The sequence below is a fragment of the Eschrichtius robustus genome, chromosome 4 (genome assembly GCF_028021215.1).
Source record: "Eschrichtius robustus isolate mEscRob2 chromosome 4, mEscRob2.pri, whole genome shotgun sequence".
Lineage (NCBI taxonomy): Eukaryota > Metazoa > Chordata > Mammalia > Artiodactyla > Eschrichtiidae > Eschrichtius > Eschrichtius robustus.
In genome coordinates this window covers 150857240-150872104 of record NC_090827.1, presented here as the reverse complement: position 1 = coordinate 150872104, position 14865 = coordinate 150857240, and the positions used below count along the sequence as shown (strand labels likewise).

At 47.1% G+C, this 14865-nt stretch overlaps 1 protein-coding gene across 3 annotated transcripts in view; it reads left to right on the top strand.

The window, feature by feature from the left end:
• FAM193A (family with sequence similarity 193 member A) overlaps positions 1–6796 on the top strand; it is a 172788-nt gene extending 165992 nt beyond the window's left edge. For all 3 annotated transcript variants that reach the window (XM_068543553.1, XM_068543552.1, XM_068543554.1), the window contains one exon: positions 6041–6796. In XM_068543553.1, coding sequence (XP_068399654.1) covers positions 6041–6134 — 94 coding nt within the window. In that variant the 3' untranslated portion in view covers positions 6135–6796. The remainder of the gene's footprint in view (positions 1–6040) is intronic.
• The last annotated feature ends 8069 nt before the right edge of the window (positions 6797–14865 follow it).

Below are 14865 nucleotides of genomic sequence, written 5' to 3'. Positions count from 1 at the left end.
CTGTTGGTGGGAATGTAAATTGGTACAGCAACTATGGAGAGCAGTATGGAGGTTCCTCAAAAAACTAAAAATAGAGCTACCATATGACCCAGCAATCCCACTGCTGGGCATATATCTGGAAAAAACTATAATTCAAAAAGATACATGCACCCTTATGTTTATAATGGCACTGTTTACAATAGCCAAGACATGGAAACAACCTAAATGTCCATCGACAGATGAATGGATAAAGAAGATGTGGTACATATACACGATGGAATATTACTCAGCCATAAAACAGAACGAAATAATGCCATTTGCAGCAACATGGATGCAACTGGAGATTATCATACTAAGTCAAGTAAGTCAGACAGAGAAAGACAAATACCATATGGTATCACTTATATGTGGAATCTAAAATATGACACAAATGAACTTATCTACGAAACAGAAACAGACTCACAGACGTAGAGCACAGACTTGTGGTTGCCAAGGGGCAGAGGAGGGAGGGGAGGGATGGAGTGGGAGTTTGGGGTTAGCAGATGTAAGCTATTATGTAGAGAATGGATAAACAACTAAGGTCCTACTGTAGAAGACAGGGAACTATATTGAATACCCTATGATAAACCACAGTGGAAAAGAATCTATATATATACATACACACACACACACACACACATATACATATGTATATAAAAGTGAGTCACTTTGCTCTACAGCAGAAATTAACACCACATTATAAATCAACTGTACTTCAAGAAAATTTTAAAAAAAGAAAAGGTCTGCCTTTGGGAGCACTTCCACTGAAGCCTTAAATGCTGGAGTTAGGTATTAAAAACCTGAAAATTAATGAGTTTAGGATTTAATTTGAGAAATTAGGAAAACAGCAATAGAATAAACTCAAAGAAAGTGAAACAAAGGAGATAATACATAAGAGCAATAATGAAATAGGAAACAAAGAGAAGATCATCAAAGCCAAAATTTGATTCTTTGAAAACATTAAATAAATAAACCTTTGAGAGACGCTAGTCAAGAAAAGTAGAAAAAAGACACCCAAAATACCCTAATCAGATGGAAGAGGAAACAGAACGTTGATAATTATCAAAGTTGGATGGTGGCTCTGTTCATTTTACCATTCTCTGCTTTTGGGTGTGTTTGAAATTCTCTGTAATATAAAGGGTTTCTTTGATTTTGTGAGCACGTAAGTGAAAAGGAGGACATAGCTCCAGAGACTGGGAGCAACTTTACAACAATTAACTTTAAAACTTAAATAAGACACAAAATTAACCCAATAGAAAAATAGCGTGAATGGTCCAGTAACTGTTAGAGTAAAGCAGCAGTTCTAAGTCTTCCCAGTGAGAAAACTACGTTCTGACAGTTTCACAGAGAATTGTCCAAGACTTTCGAAGAAAGATTATTCGGTCTTGTAGATTCTACCAGAGAATTGAAATGAGACGGCACAGGAGCGTGCTCCCCACTTTATGAGAGAAGTAAAATGTTGATACCAAAATCTGCCAAAAACAATACCAGAAAAAAATGGGAAATGACACATTTGTTTCTCTCACGAATATTAGGTGCAAAAATCATCACGAAAATATTCACATGCTAAATCCAACAGTGTACAGTATTTTCAAAGAGCAGCATGGTACCAAACCGGCTTACCCCAGGATTGAACGCAAGGAGTTTCTGATGTTAGGAAATCCGCAGTGTTATCTGGCACATTAACATGGTAAAGAAGAGCCATGTGATCATTTCAGTGAGTTCGGAAAAAAACCTTTGCTAAAATCTTAGCACCCTTTTATAACTAATTTTTTTTAAATAGTAAGCAATAGAAGAAAATATCTTTAACCTTAAAAAAGGAATTTACCAAAAGAGGAAGAGAAAGAAGAGAAAAGAAAGCTACATGTAACGTTTTCCAAAATGGGAAAGATGTGGAAGCACGTGCAAAAAAATGCTGCCCTCTTATTTCCTCTTCTGGTCAACCCTAAACCGTGGTTCCTGGCGAGCACTGTAAGACAAGACATTAAAGGCATAAGGCATGGAAAGGAGGAAGTAAAATTTCATTTTACAGATGATCTAATTGTCTATGTAGGAGATTACGGAAGAAAACATAGGACAGTTTAGCAAGAGCCTGGCTGTAGGATAAGTGTACAGAAGTTATTTATTTTTCTCGACACCATCAGTAATTCCGAAGTGTAGTTTACGTGAAGACAGCATTTATCACAGCAGCAAGATCTGTGCAGTATCCATGAATCTAGTAGGAGTTGCACAAGACTCGTGCACAGAAGGCGATGAGACTTCACAGAAGAGCTTTGAAGGACCCAGGTCACACAGGTTCTTCGTGTTCATTCGTAGAAGAATTAGTGCCTTTGAGCTCGGTGAATTTTAACAAAGTGAGCACATCCAGGTAACCACCACCCGGCCAAGGTGTGCATTATCAGCACCCAGAAGCCTACTTCATATGTCCCCAGTCATTACCAGCACCCCCAAAGTAAAGATGATCTTTCACCATACGTTAGTTCTGCATATTTTTGAACTTCATATAAATGGAACTACACAGCAAAAAACAAACAGACAAACGAACAAAAAAAACATTAGTACCTTTAAGCTCTCCAGCTTCCGCAAGTTTATCTGTGGATTTAAAACCCAAGAAGGGTTTTGTGGAACTTAACACAGTGTCTCTAAAACTTGTTGGGATGGACACATTGTGATACTGTCAAAGGAGAAGTGTTATAGCAACAAAAAGGAACAAACCAGAGCAATCTGCAACACAGATGCATCTTACAAACTGAATGTTAACAGAGGCAGAATGCTCAAGAATGTACGCGATATCCAATCTATGTAAACTTAAAATTAGGCAAAACTGACGTACATTGTTTAATATGCCTACTATCAAGTCCAGCAGCTCTACTGCTGGGGGCTGCCCAAAAGCCCGAGAGAAAGCAGAGTGGATGCCTGCACAGCGACTCGTTCCTGAATGTTCCTAGAAGTCTTATTTGTAGCCCAAAACTGGGGTCAACCCAGAGGTCCACACAGGTGAGCAGATAAACAACACGGTGCCCTGTCCGTCCAGTGGATCCTGCTGCAGCACGTGGGCAGCCCTCAGAGGCGGCGCGCTTGGTGCGAGAAGCGGAGGCGCCACTGACGCGAAATCCCGGAGCACACGGGCTCATCCGTGGGGACAGACCAAGAGGTTGCTGTTTGCCTGGGGCCAGAGCGGCAAGGAGACTTGGGGTTTCGTGGAAGCGGTCTGTGTCTTGGTTGAGGTGATGGTTTCCCAGACGTATATGTTTGTCAGCACTGTGAGCTCTACGCTGACTGCAATTTGCTGGACATAAATTATACCTAAATAAAGTGTGTTTTTAGAAATGAAGTATGTTGTTCAGGGACGCGTACGTAGGCGTTAAGACTTTAAAGAAAGACACGGAAGCGATCAACGTAAAAAGCCAGAATGGTGATTACTTCTGAGGAGAGGAAGCGCCAGGCAGGTGCTTGACTCGCCCCCAGCATGACTCTGGTGATCCACGGTATTTGCTTTATAATGATTCTTTATGTTATACGTTTGTTTTATTCACCCTGCTATATATGTGTTACATTGACCCAAAAAAGAAAAAAATTGTAAAGGATCGCTAATATCCTCCTAGAAGAATAGGAAGAATAAGGAAGGCTCCTTTTCCTGCCCATTGTAAAGACTTGGAAAGTCCTGGTTATTAAAGTATGGTGACATTGGTGCCCAGAAACAGGCCTGTACGAACACTGAGCTTTGGTGTATGACAAAAGATGGGTTGGCTGATCACTGTGGGAATGAAGGCGTGTTCATAAACGGAGCTGTGCAAGTAAGGGTGCTTTCCCTGCATCACACCACACTCAGGGTCAACTTCAGATGGGGTAAGATTTTAAGTGTCATATGCAAACCTTTTAATTTCGAGCATAGGGAAAGATTTCTTAGAAACACCAACCATAAAATAAAAGACTGATAAATTAAGCTACGTTAAAATCAACAATTTGCTTTAAAGAAAGTGAGAAAACAGTATTTGCAGCACATCACAAAGGATTAGTATCAAGATGTGTAAACATTACAGACCATTAAGGAAAGACAGACCTGTTGACAAGTGGGCAAATGAAACAGTCGATGTCACAGAAAACCTGTGACCAGTTAACCGCGGGGGCCTCAGCCCGACTGGCACTGGGGAGCAGCTGGGCCCGACCCCCTCCGCGGGTGAGGAGCAGCAGGTCAGGTCAGACCACCTTGGAGAAGAGCTTGGCGGCTCTTGTAAAGTTGCAACGGCCAAGTTGTGCGTCCCACATACTCCAGCAAACAGTCCCACCGCGCCTGTGGCCCCGCGGAGGAATCGCATGAACGTACTGTTGAATGAAAGGAGCAACATGAAAACATACAGTGCAGTTCTGTTACTCTGTGTTTAGAAGTCAACATGAGGGACTTCCCTGGCGGTCCAGTGGGTAAAGAATCCGCCTTCCAATGCAGGGGACGCGGATTCGATCCCTGGTCGGGGAACTGAGATCCCACATGCCGCGGGGCAGCTAAGCCCACGTGCCACAACTACTGAGCTTGCACACCTCAACTAGAGAGCCCGTGCGGTGCAACTGCAGAGCCCACGTGCCCTGGAACCCGTGCGCCACAACAAAAGATTGCGTGCCTCAACGAAGATCCTGCGTGCCGCAACCAAGACCTGACGCAGGTTTTATTCATTCATTCATTCATTAAATGTTAAAAAAACAAAAAAAGAAATCATCACGAGCCACCGTCGAGTTGTGAAACTACAAAGAACCATGAGGATTGCTGATTACAAAGGCTGGGACGGTGGCTCCCTGCTTGGGAGGGCACAGCATGGCGCCCAGGGTTGGCAGTGTTGGGTTTCTTGACCTGGGGGGTGGGTACCCAGGCTTTTGCGTTATAGTTACCTGTACTCGTGTGTTCTGTACACGTGTAGGTACGTATGCGTGACCCAGTCCACAGTTGGCAGTACGGAGGCCTGATGGGAGGTGGTGTCCAGAGTGGAGCCAGTGTGTGTGGGGGACGCAGAGCAGGTCACCTGGGCCCCGTGGAGACCTTGCTTGGTTCGGGCTGCAGCTCTTCTCTGAGCGGCTTGGAGCAGGGCCGTGGTTGGTGCTTCCGAGCGTTCTGGCTGCGGTGTGAAGGGTGGGGACACACGTGTGCTGATGCAGGGACAGTGGAGGAGGAGGTGGAAGCTTCCAGAAGGTTTAAAAGGTAACACCACTAGGACTTGGGGTTGGCCAGCTGTGTCCAGGGAAAGAGAGTTTGGATCCTGGGAGACGGTGCAGCCCTTCGCCGAGGGGCAGGGTGGCCGGGGGCTTCGTCTACCTGGACACAGTCCTCCAGGCACACAGCACCGATGACTGGTTCAGCGATTTAACCACAGCTGAAGCAAAAACACTTCATTTCACCTGCTGGACGAGTGACAACAATACCATTTTCTAGTTTAATTCAAATTCCTGCTACCCACATTAGTGCTGGAAGGGTGAGAATTTCAGAAATAGGCAAAAGTAAAGGCTTTTGAAAGAAAATGTTCTTTCCTTCCTTGAATACGGAACTCGGCCATCATTGCCTGGGAAGCAGGGGGCAGCACGCAGGTGGTGCTCCAGAGCCGGCCTGCGGGGCTGCACTGGCCTTGGAGGCCTGCGGGCATTCCTGTGCACTCGACCTGCCCCTGAGGGCGGGCGCGGGGGCGAGGGGGGCGGGCAGTGTTGTAACTGTGTCTCATACAAACTCTCGTTTCACATCACACTCACTGTGACCTTGTGGATAAAATGAGGGCAGGCTGGTGGCCGTGGGCAGAGCCTGGCTGGGACGGGCAGCTTCCTGAAGAACGAGAGAAAAGGACACAAAGCCCCAGAGATGTCCAGGGTGCTGGCCAGTGTCCTGAAGGTGGGACCCTGTTCCTCCGGCAGCAAGGCGTGGGGAGACGGTGGACGCCAGCGGGGTCCCGCACACTGAATCCCGGAGGGTGCTGGGCTTCGCCGGCTGCATCCCGGGTGTGGGCCTCTTCCTCCCGTGACTGTTGGCTTCCTTTCTTCGCAGGTTCTGTTTGGATTCCGCTAGGCAGACCCGACAGAGACTGTCCATCAACTGGTCCAATTTCAGCTTGAAAAAAGCCACCTTTGCTGCCCACTGAACAAGGACCGCCTGGAGAGGGACGCGCGGGCGGTGGGCCAGGCCCGGAGCTGCCGTGCCTGCCCCGGGCTGTGCGGGTGGGCCGCCGCACCCGAGCCCCCTCCCGACCGAGAACTTGCTGCTCGACCCGCATTGTTAGCTCGTGTGCGTGTAGTCTGTGAGTGAGCCGCCCTGACCGTAGCTCTGCCGTCGGATCGGAACAGTAGCTCTGCCACCTTCTCCACCGCCGCGGCCTCGGAGGCCTGGGCCGCGGCCGGACGGGTTCGCATCCCCACGTGGCCCGTTGCCTCTGTGTCTCGCCCTGTCCCGCCATCTGTCCTGCCAGGGTGCCGCTGCGCTCAGCTCTCTGTGCCCTGCGTCCCACCCGAGGCGGCCGGGCAGGGCAGGGCTCTCCGTTCTCCTCCACAATCTACTGTTTAAGAGTGTACACGTCGCGCTGTCCGTGTCTGATCCCCCTGACTTGTAGCCAGCTTGTGTAAGATCCCTTGCAGAATGAGAAAGTTCAAAAACAAAACACCACCCAGTACTCACACCGTCAAGTCTGTTAGAGTGTTCGGCTGTATTAACACGGAGGCCTGCCTGGCTACTTTTTTAACATATTGTTAAGTAATATTAAAATCATGTCTTTCTTTTTGAAAGATGGAATACATTAGTACAGCAGGAGGCCTCGTCTGGTTGCTTTGTGATGGGCTGCGGCGGGGAGGGGGCGGGCGAGCTGATGGCCGTGCCCCCGAGGGGACCCCGGGCCCCGGCCCTGGAGCACCTCTAGGGTCGCCGGTGGCAGCGGCGGCTCTCGATTCCTGGTGCCTTCACCATCCTCCATCCAGCAGGTCACCCGGGCCTTCGCATGCCCAGGACAGAGCCCAGCCAGGGACTCAGTGCTGTCGGTGGTCCACAGTGGTAAGTGCCAAGAGGACAGCAGGGGTGTGGAGAAGGGGCTGGGGGTGCCCAGCAGAGGGGAGTGGGGAGTGGGCTGGGCTTCCATATGGCCTTGTAGGCAGGTGCCCCCACCCAGTCTCGGGGGTGGGGGGAGGGTGATCTCTAACACAGCAGTGAAGAACTACAAGTATTTAATTGGGTATAAGCTGGCAGCAGTGTGCTAATAGTATTTAAAGTGAACGAAAGGAATCCCCGTGTGGTCCCTTTGTTCTGAGCTCTGTCACCAGTCTGCAGAAAGCGGGCGTGGCGCTGCCGCCTGGCTGCAGCCTAGCTTCCACTCGCCCCCTAGGACCCTCCGTAGCTCCCACTGCTCCCAGCCTCTTGGTAGAGCTGCTGCTGTGCACACACGAGGATGTGGCTTGTCCCTGAGTGAAGGGGGAGCGGCGAGGGCCCGCTTCTGTGTGGAGACCGTGCCCGGCCTGGCTCTTAGCCTGAGAGGGGGTGAGTGGGACTGGCCTGCGGCATTATTCTGACGGCTGGACCCACAGGGCTTCCCGACAGACGGGATGCAGGTAGGAGGATGAGAGGGGGCAAGGAGGACCGCAAGGCTGTGGTCTGAGTACTGGGAAGGATGGGCTGCGCTCCCTGGAGGGGTCCGGTCTGCACTGCCCATCAGGCGCCCGGTGAAATGTTCATGAACCTGTGTAGATGGGACCAGGGTTCGAGCCCCGGCACCAGGCATCGAGAGCAGGTGAGGATGAGGGCAGCCTGGAGGCCGCGTGGGGCAGGGAGAGACTAGCCACGTGGCTCTGATGCTGAGGTGACCTTGGCCGGCGCCCAGTGGAAGCTGGTTTACAGGAGAGCAGGGGAGGGGCAGCAGGCAGAGGGGTTTTGGGGGGTGGGCTTTGGGGTCAAGAGGCCGGCTCGTTTTTCTGGGTTATGGGGTGATCCAGCAAAGGAAGAAACTGAGGCCGGGCCGTGACCGCGCCAGAGGGTGTCCTTGGGAGGGGCAGAGATCCCCCCCCCCCCACCCACGTTCCCCTGGGACCCCAAGCCCAGGCCTGGGCTCATCCCCCACTGGCTGAGGCCGGGCACTTGGTGAGAGCACAGGCAGGGCCAGGGAGCAAACCCTGGGACGAGTCCAGGCTGGACCCCTAAGGGGAGCTGCCCGCTCGGGCCCCGAGACCCACCTGTGCCCATCCCTGTTCTCCCGGCGAACAGTCTTGAGGCTGTGCGGGGGCCGAGCCACCTGTAGGCCTCCGCTTCCTCGTCTGCCCTGTGGGCCGTGCTGGCTGCTGAGACCTACAGGTTCCCCGCGGTGAGGTGAGCCGTGGTGAGGGGCGCCCTGTGTGCCCCAGCACTGAGCACCACCCACCGCACCACACGCGGCTCCTGAGGGGCCCCAGCCGCCTCCCACCCTGCCCCGCCCCGCACGTGGGCCTGCCGTCCACACCTGGTTCCGAGTCTGCACGCTTGGCCCCTCAGGCCTCCCGGCCTCTCTCCTTGCTGGGAACGCGCTTCCCGAGTTCCCTGGAAATCCCACCCAACCTGCAAGACCCAACCCTAATGTTCCTTCAGATCATTCCTCAAGCGGGCATCTCAGGAACAAAAAAGAGGATGGATTCAGGCCCCGGGAGGCTCAGGCCCTAGTCCAGGGTTCTGGTGACTTGTTAACTGTGGTCTAGGTGTGAGCCAGGTCCTCAGCCCAGTCCGTACATGACAGATGGGGACACCAGAGCCCCAGGTGAGCCCCTCAGATTCCCGATGAGGTCACTCCCCGACCTGGGGTCAGCCTCTGGGGGAGCCTCTTCAGATCACGTTGATAAATAATCTTACGATGAAATAACGTTAACAGTAGCTAAAAAAACAGCAAAATGTTCTTTTATTGAAGTTTGCCTACATACTCATGCCATTAAAAAATCAAAATGTTATGGTACCAGAAAGGATCGATACTTCTCAATTTCATTACTATATTTTTTAAAAGGAAAAGAAAAAACTTAACCCACAGTTCATACTGTTTTAAACACAAATAAAACCTCCAGGTCATCACACAGAATGACCGAATGGAAGTGACTTTCTGCTGCTGCATCTCGACAATCACAGGCGGTCACTGTCCGTTTTGGATCCACTACTAAACGTTAAGAGTAAACAGCACTGCGGGGTGGGAGACACGAAGCACGGAAGGAGATTTCAGACAGCTCTGGACTGTGAAGAACTTACTGTCGAGGCAAGTCACGTAGCTGAGTGTGTGGAGCCAGCTGGGTCCTGGGAGCCCCGGCTTGTCTTCCGTGGAGAACGCGGTGTCGTCTGGAGAGTGAGAACCACGTGCCTGGACTTTTAACCTCAGCAGCAGTGTCTGTGGGGGAAGAGTGGCTGCAGAAACCGTCCTCCTGCTGTTGACAGTTGTGAAACCAAGGAAGTGTTCTTAACGGTGTGCTTGGGTGTTGGAACAGAGGCAGCACGTGGCAGTGTTTCCTGAGTGAAGGGCAGCGAGCAAGGTGAGCCTCCGAGGGCCCCAGCTTCCCGCCTGGAGGCAGCGTCCAGGCCCCAGCGTGGGGAGGAGCCCAGCAGGGTTGCTGAGCAGAGGCAGCAGAGACCAGCATGTGGGGTGGCTGGAGTGTGTGGGGCAGAGATGCAGAGAGGAGGGGGCTGCACTGAGAGCGCTCCACGGGTCTGCAGAGAATCCCCTCGAATCTAGTCCTCTGGCCACGTGTGGCATCAAGTTCCATAAATCCAGGGGAACCAGGAATCCAACCAGGGTGGAGAGACCTGGTGATACACGGGTATTGGCGTGGAGTCCTCAGAAGGGTCTCAGCTCAGCGGTGGGGTTCTGTTACCCTAGTATGGAATCTAAAGCTAAATGCAAGCCTCGGAAGGATCAAACTGATCCTAAGTAACTTAACTGCCTGCTAGAACAAAGCCCAACATTCTTCTAAAAGAAATACAAAACCATCCCACGCTAAACAAAGTAAAATCCAAAATGTTGGAATCCAGGCAAAAAATTAGCAGGCCGTCCCAAGAAGAAGGAAAATATAAACCATAAATCGGAAGAAATATCAAACAAGCAATAGAAACAGAACCAAAGACAGTGAATTTGCAGGCAAGAACTTTAAAATGACCATTACAAATCTTACGACTATGCTGAAGGATATAAAGGAAAACACGAACAAGATGGAGAACTGGAAGATGTAAAAAAGATCCAAAGGACAAAAGATACAATATCTAAAATGAAAAATACTACAACAGCAGATTAGAAACTCTGGAAGAAAATACCTGTGACCTTGATGGCATATAAATAGAAACTACCAGAAATGAAGTACTGAGAGAAAAGAGACTGGGAAAAAAAAAATGACCTGTGGGAGGGAATTCCCTGGCGGTCCAGTGGTTAGAACTCCCAAGTTTCCACTGCAGGGGCACAGGTTCAATCCCTGGTCGGGGAACTAAGATCTCACGTGCCATGCGGCGCAGCCAAAAAATAAAAAAGGACCTGTGGGACCATATCAGGCATTCTAACACACATGTAACTGGAGTCCAAGAAATGGGGAGCGGGGGGAAGTACTCATTTTAAAATCAGTTTATCATAGAGGCCTACTGGAATTGTGACTGAGATTGTACTGAGTCTATAGATCAACTTGGGCATCCTTAAGAACGGACATCTTAAAGACTGCTGAGTTCCCAGTCTGTGAACATGGTATCTTTTCATTTATTTGTGTGCTCTTGAATTTCTCTCAGCAATATTTTGCAGCTTTTATTGTAAAGGTTTTGCACACTTCTGATAATTTTTTTCTAAGCATTTTATGTTTTTGACATTACCTAAGTAGAGTTATGCATTAGTTTCCTGGGGCTCCCATAAAAAAGTGCCACAAACTAGGTGGCTTAGAAATTTATTCTCTCAGTTCTGGAGGATATAAATCCAAGATCCAGGTGTCAGCAGCACTGGTTCCTTCTAGCGGTTGTGAGGAGAAATTTCTTCCGTGCCTCACTTCTGGCTTCTGGTGGTCACTGGCAGTCCTTGGTTTATACGTGCATCTCTGCAATCTCTGCCTCTGTCTTCATACGGTATTCTCACCTGTGTCTGTCTGTCTCTTGTCCTTTTCTTATAAGGACACCAGTCATTGGATTTGGGGCCCACTCTAATCCAGCAGGACATCACCTGAGATTATACCTGCAAAGACCCTATTTCCAGATGAGGTCACATTCACACATTCTGGGGATTAGGACTTCAACATCTTTTTGGTAAACATATCTTTTGCGGGAGACACGGTTCAACCCACAACAGGTTTATAAATTTGCTTTTCCAGTTTTTGCAGATATACAGGAATACAGTAGATGTTTCATACGTTGTCTTTGTATCTTGAGATGGTCAACTTGACTTACTAATTCTAAACTTTTTTCTTAAGATCCCCTAGGGATTTTCTATATCCACAGTCTGTCATCTGTGAATAGCGATAGTCTGATTTTTTTCTCTTCCAATTTTTCTGTCCTTTTTTCCCTTTTATTGCCTGATTGCACTGGGTATCTCCTGTACAATGTGGAATTGCAGCAATAAGAGTGAACACCCTGGGGCATCCCTGGCGGCGCAGTGGTTAAGAATCCGCCTGCCAATGCAGGCAGGGCACACAGGTTTGAGCCCTGGTCTGGGAAGATCCCATGTGCCGCGAAGCAACGAAGCCCGTGTGCCACAACTACGGAGCCTGCGCTCTAGAGCCCGCGAGCCACAACTACGGAAGCCCACACGCCTAGAGCCCGAGCTCTGCAGCGAAGAGTAGCTCCCGCTCGCCGCAACTGGACAAAGCCCACATGCAGCAACGAAGACTCGACGCAGCCAAAAATAAGTAAATAAAAAATTTTAAAAGTGAACACCTTGCCTTGATGGGATCCAGCAGGGGGCAGCACTCAGTATTTCATCATCACGTAGAAAGTTGGCCATAGGTCTTTTGGACATACACCTTGATCAGATTGAGGAAATCCCTTCTATTCCTAGTTTGCTCAGTGTTGGTATCATGAGTGGGTACTAAATCGTGTCATATGCTTTTTCTGCTTCTGTTGAGATGATCCTATGATTTCTCCTCTGCTGAATTAGTTTTGTGGGTTCTGTTTGTTTTTGTTTTATGTCAACCAATCCTGTATTCCTGTAATAAAATTTTCACTTGGTTATAATGTATTATCCATTTTATATTGCTGGATTCAATTTGTTAATATTTTGTTTAGGATTTTTGCCTCTGCGTTCATGAGAGATAGTGGTCTGTCATTTTCTTTCTTGCCTTGTCCTTCTCGGGTTTTGGTGTCATAAAATGAGATGGGGAAACGTTCCCACTTTTTGTTTCCTGAGTGTAAGATTGGTATATGTTTCTTAGCTGTTTGGAAGAATTCACCAGTGAAGTCATCTGAGACTGTAATTTTCTTTGTGAAAAGATTTTTAATTACAGATTCAATCTATTTAATGGACATAGAGCTATTCGGGTTTTCTATTAATTATGTCAATTTTAGTAAGTGGTGTGTTTCAAGGATTTTATCCATTTCATCTAAGTTGTCAAATTTATCGGCTTCATAAATAGTTCATAGTATATACTTTTTAATATCTTAAGAGATCTACAGTGATGCCCACCTTTCATTCCTGATAATTAGCAATTTGTTTTCTCTTTTATTCTTCATCAGTCATGCTATGGGTTTATCAGTTTTATTACTATTTAAAAGAACTAACTCTTGGCATTGTTGATTTTTGTCTGCTTTCCATTTCATTGATTCTGCTCTTTTATTATTTCCTTCCATTTTCTTTGGGTTTAATTTGCAGTTCTTTCTTTTTAGTTTTAAAATTTTATTATTTGGCTGCGTCGGGTCTTCATTGTGGCACGCAGGCTCCAGAGCGTGCGGGCTCAGTAGTTGTGGCGCACGGGCTTAGTTGCCCCACAGCATGTGGCTGGCATCTTAGTCCCCTGACCAGGGATTGAACCTGCGTCCCCTGCATTAGAAGGTGAACTCTTAACCATTGGACCACCAAGGAAGTCCCTCATTTGCGGTTCTTTTCCTAGCTTCTTGTGATGAGCACTTGGATCACTGAAGTTTAACCTCTCTTCATTTCTAATATATGCCTTTGGAGCCAATACATTCCCCCTAATCACTGCCTTAGCTGCATTCCATAATTTTTAGCAAGTTGTATTTTCATTTTCAACTCAGTTCAAAATACTTTCTAATCTCCGTTGTGTTTATTTTTCCCATGGATCATTTAGAACTGTGCTGGGAATTTAGTAGTTATCTTTCTGTTACTGAGTCGTGGTTTAATTTCACTGTGGTCAGTGACCATGAATTCAGTGGTTAGGTTCTTTGGAGTATGTTGTGACTTGATTTATGGCCCACAGATTTGTCTCTTTTGGAAGCATTCCACGTACACCTGAAAAGAATTATAGTTAACTTCCGTTGGGTGTAACTTAGGTTCTACATATGAAATAAGGCCAAGTAGATAGGTTAAATCTTCGGTATCCTTACTGACTTTTTTCCCTGCTTCTATCAGTTACTGAGAAAAGTATGTTAAAATCTCCAACGATGATTATGCATTTGTCTAGTCCTTTTGCTTTATATTATTAGCTCTACACAAATTTAGGTATATTGTAAATTCCTGATAAATTCACCCTTTTATCATTATGCACTGTTGCTCTTTATTTCTGGTAATATTTTTTGTCTTAAAAGTCCACTGTGTCTGATAATCACTCTCATTTTCTTGGTTAATGTTGGCATGGTGTGTCTTATATTTAAAGTGTATCTTTTCTAATGAGCACACAGGTGAGACTTTCATTTTCATCCAGTATGACAATCACTGTCTTTCAATCAAAGTGTTTGGTCCATTTATTTTTATTTTTATTAACATCTTTATTGGAGTATAATTGTTCTACAATGGTGTGTTAGTTTCTGCCATATAACAAAGTGAATCAGCTATACATATAACCCCATATCTCCTCCCTCTTGCGTCTCCCTCCCACCCTCCATTTATTTTTAATGTAATTACTGATACAGTTGGTTACGTCTACCATCTTCCAACGGCTTTCTCTTTGTCTCGTCTCTCCTTTATCCCTTGGTTCTCCTAACTTGTCTTGCTTTGGATTAATAAAAACATTTTTCTGTTCTATTAACTTTCTAATTAGATATTTTCATTACTACTTTAGTGGTTACCCTAGAGATTATGTTTCCTTAGTTCATTAGTCCACCACAAATCAACGCAAAAACCTTACACTTGTATAAATTCATTAAACACTCCCGTCCCTCACCTAGAAAGTTCTTGTGGTCACATGTTTGCATGTTTTAAAACCCTCAAGACATTATTGTTTTAAACAGTCAATATTCATTCATATCTACCCATTCCCATGCCTTTTTTTTTTTTTTTTTTTTTTTTAATATTTATTTGGTTGCACCGGGTCTTAGTCGCGGGCTCCTTAGTTGCAGTCTGCCAGCTCCTTAGTTGCGGCACGTGGGCTCCTTAGTTGTGGCATGCAAACTCTTAGTTTCAGCATGCATGTGGGATCTAGTTCTAGTTCCCTGACCAGGGATCAAACCCGGGCCCCCTACGTTGGAAGCACGGAGTCTTAACTACTGTGCCAGCAGGGAAGTCCCCATTCCCATGCTCTTCATTCCTTTCTATGTTTGTTTTTATCCAGAATCATTTCCCTCTAGCCTGAGTAATTTCCATAGTATACTTTTTTCTTGTCGTACAATCTGCTGGATATAAATTTTTGTTAGCTTGTGTTTGTGTGAATATATCTTCATTATGCCTTTTTTCCCGTATGTCTAGTATTTTTTACTGTATATTGGACTCTGGTTAATATAGTACAAGGTCCTGGCTCTGAAGAAAGCCAGAGTTT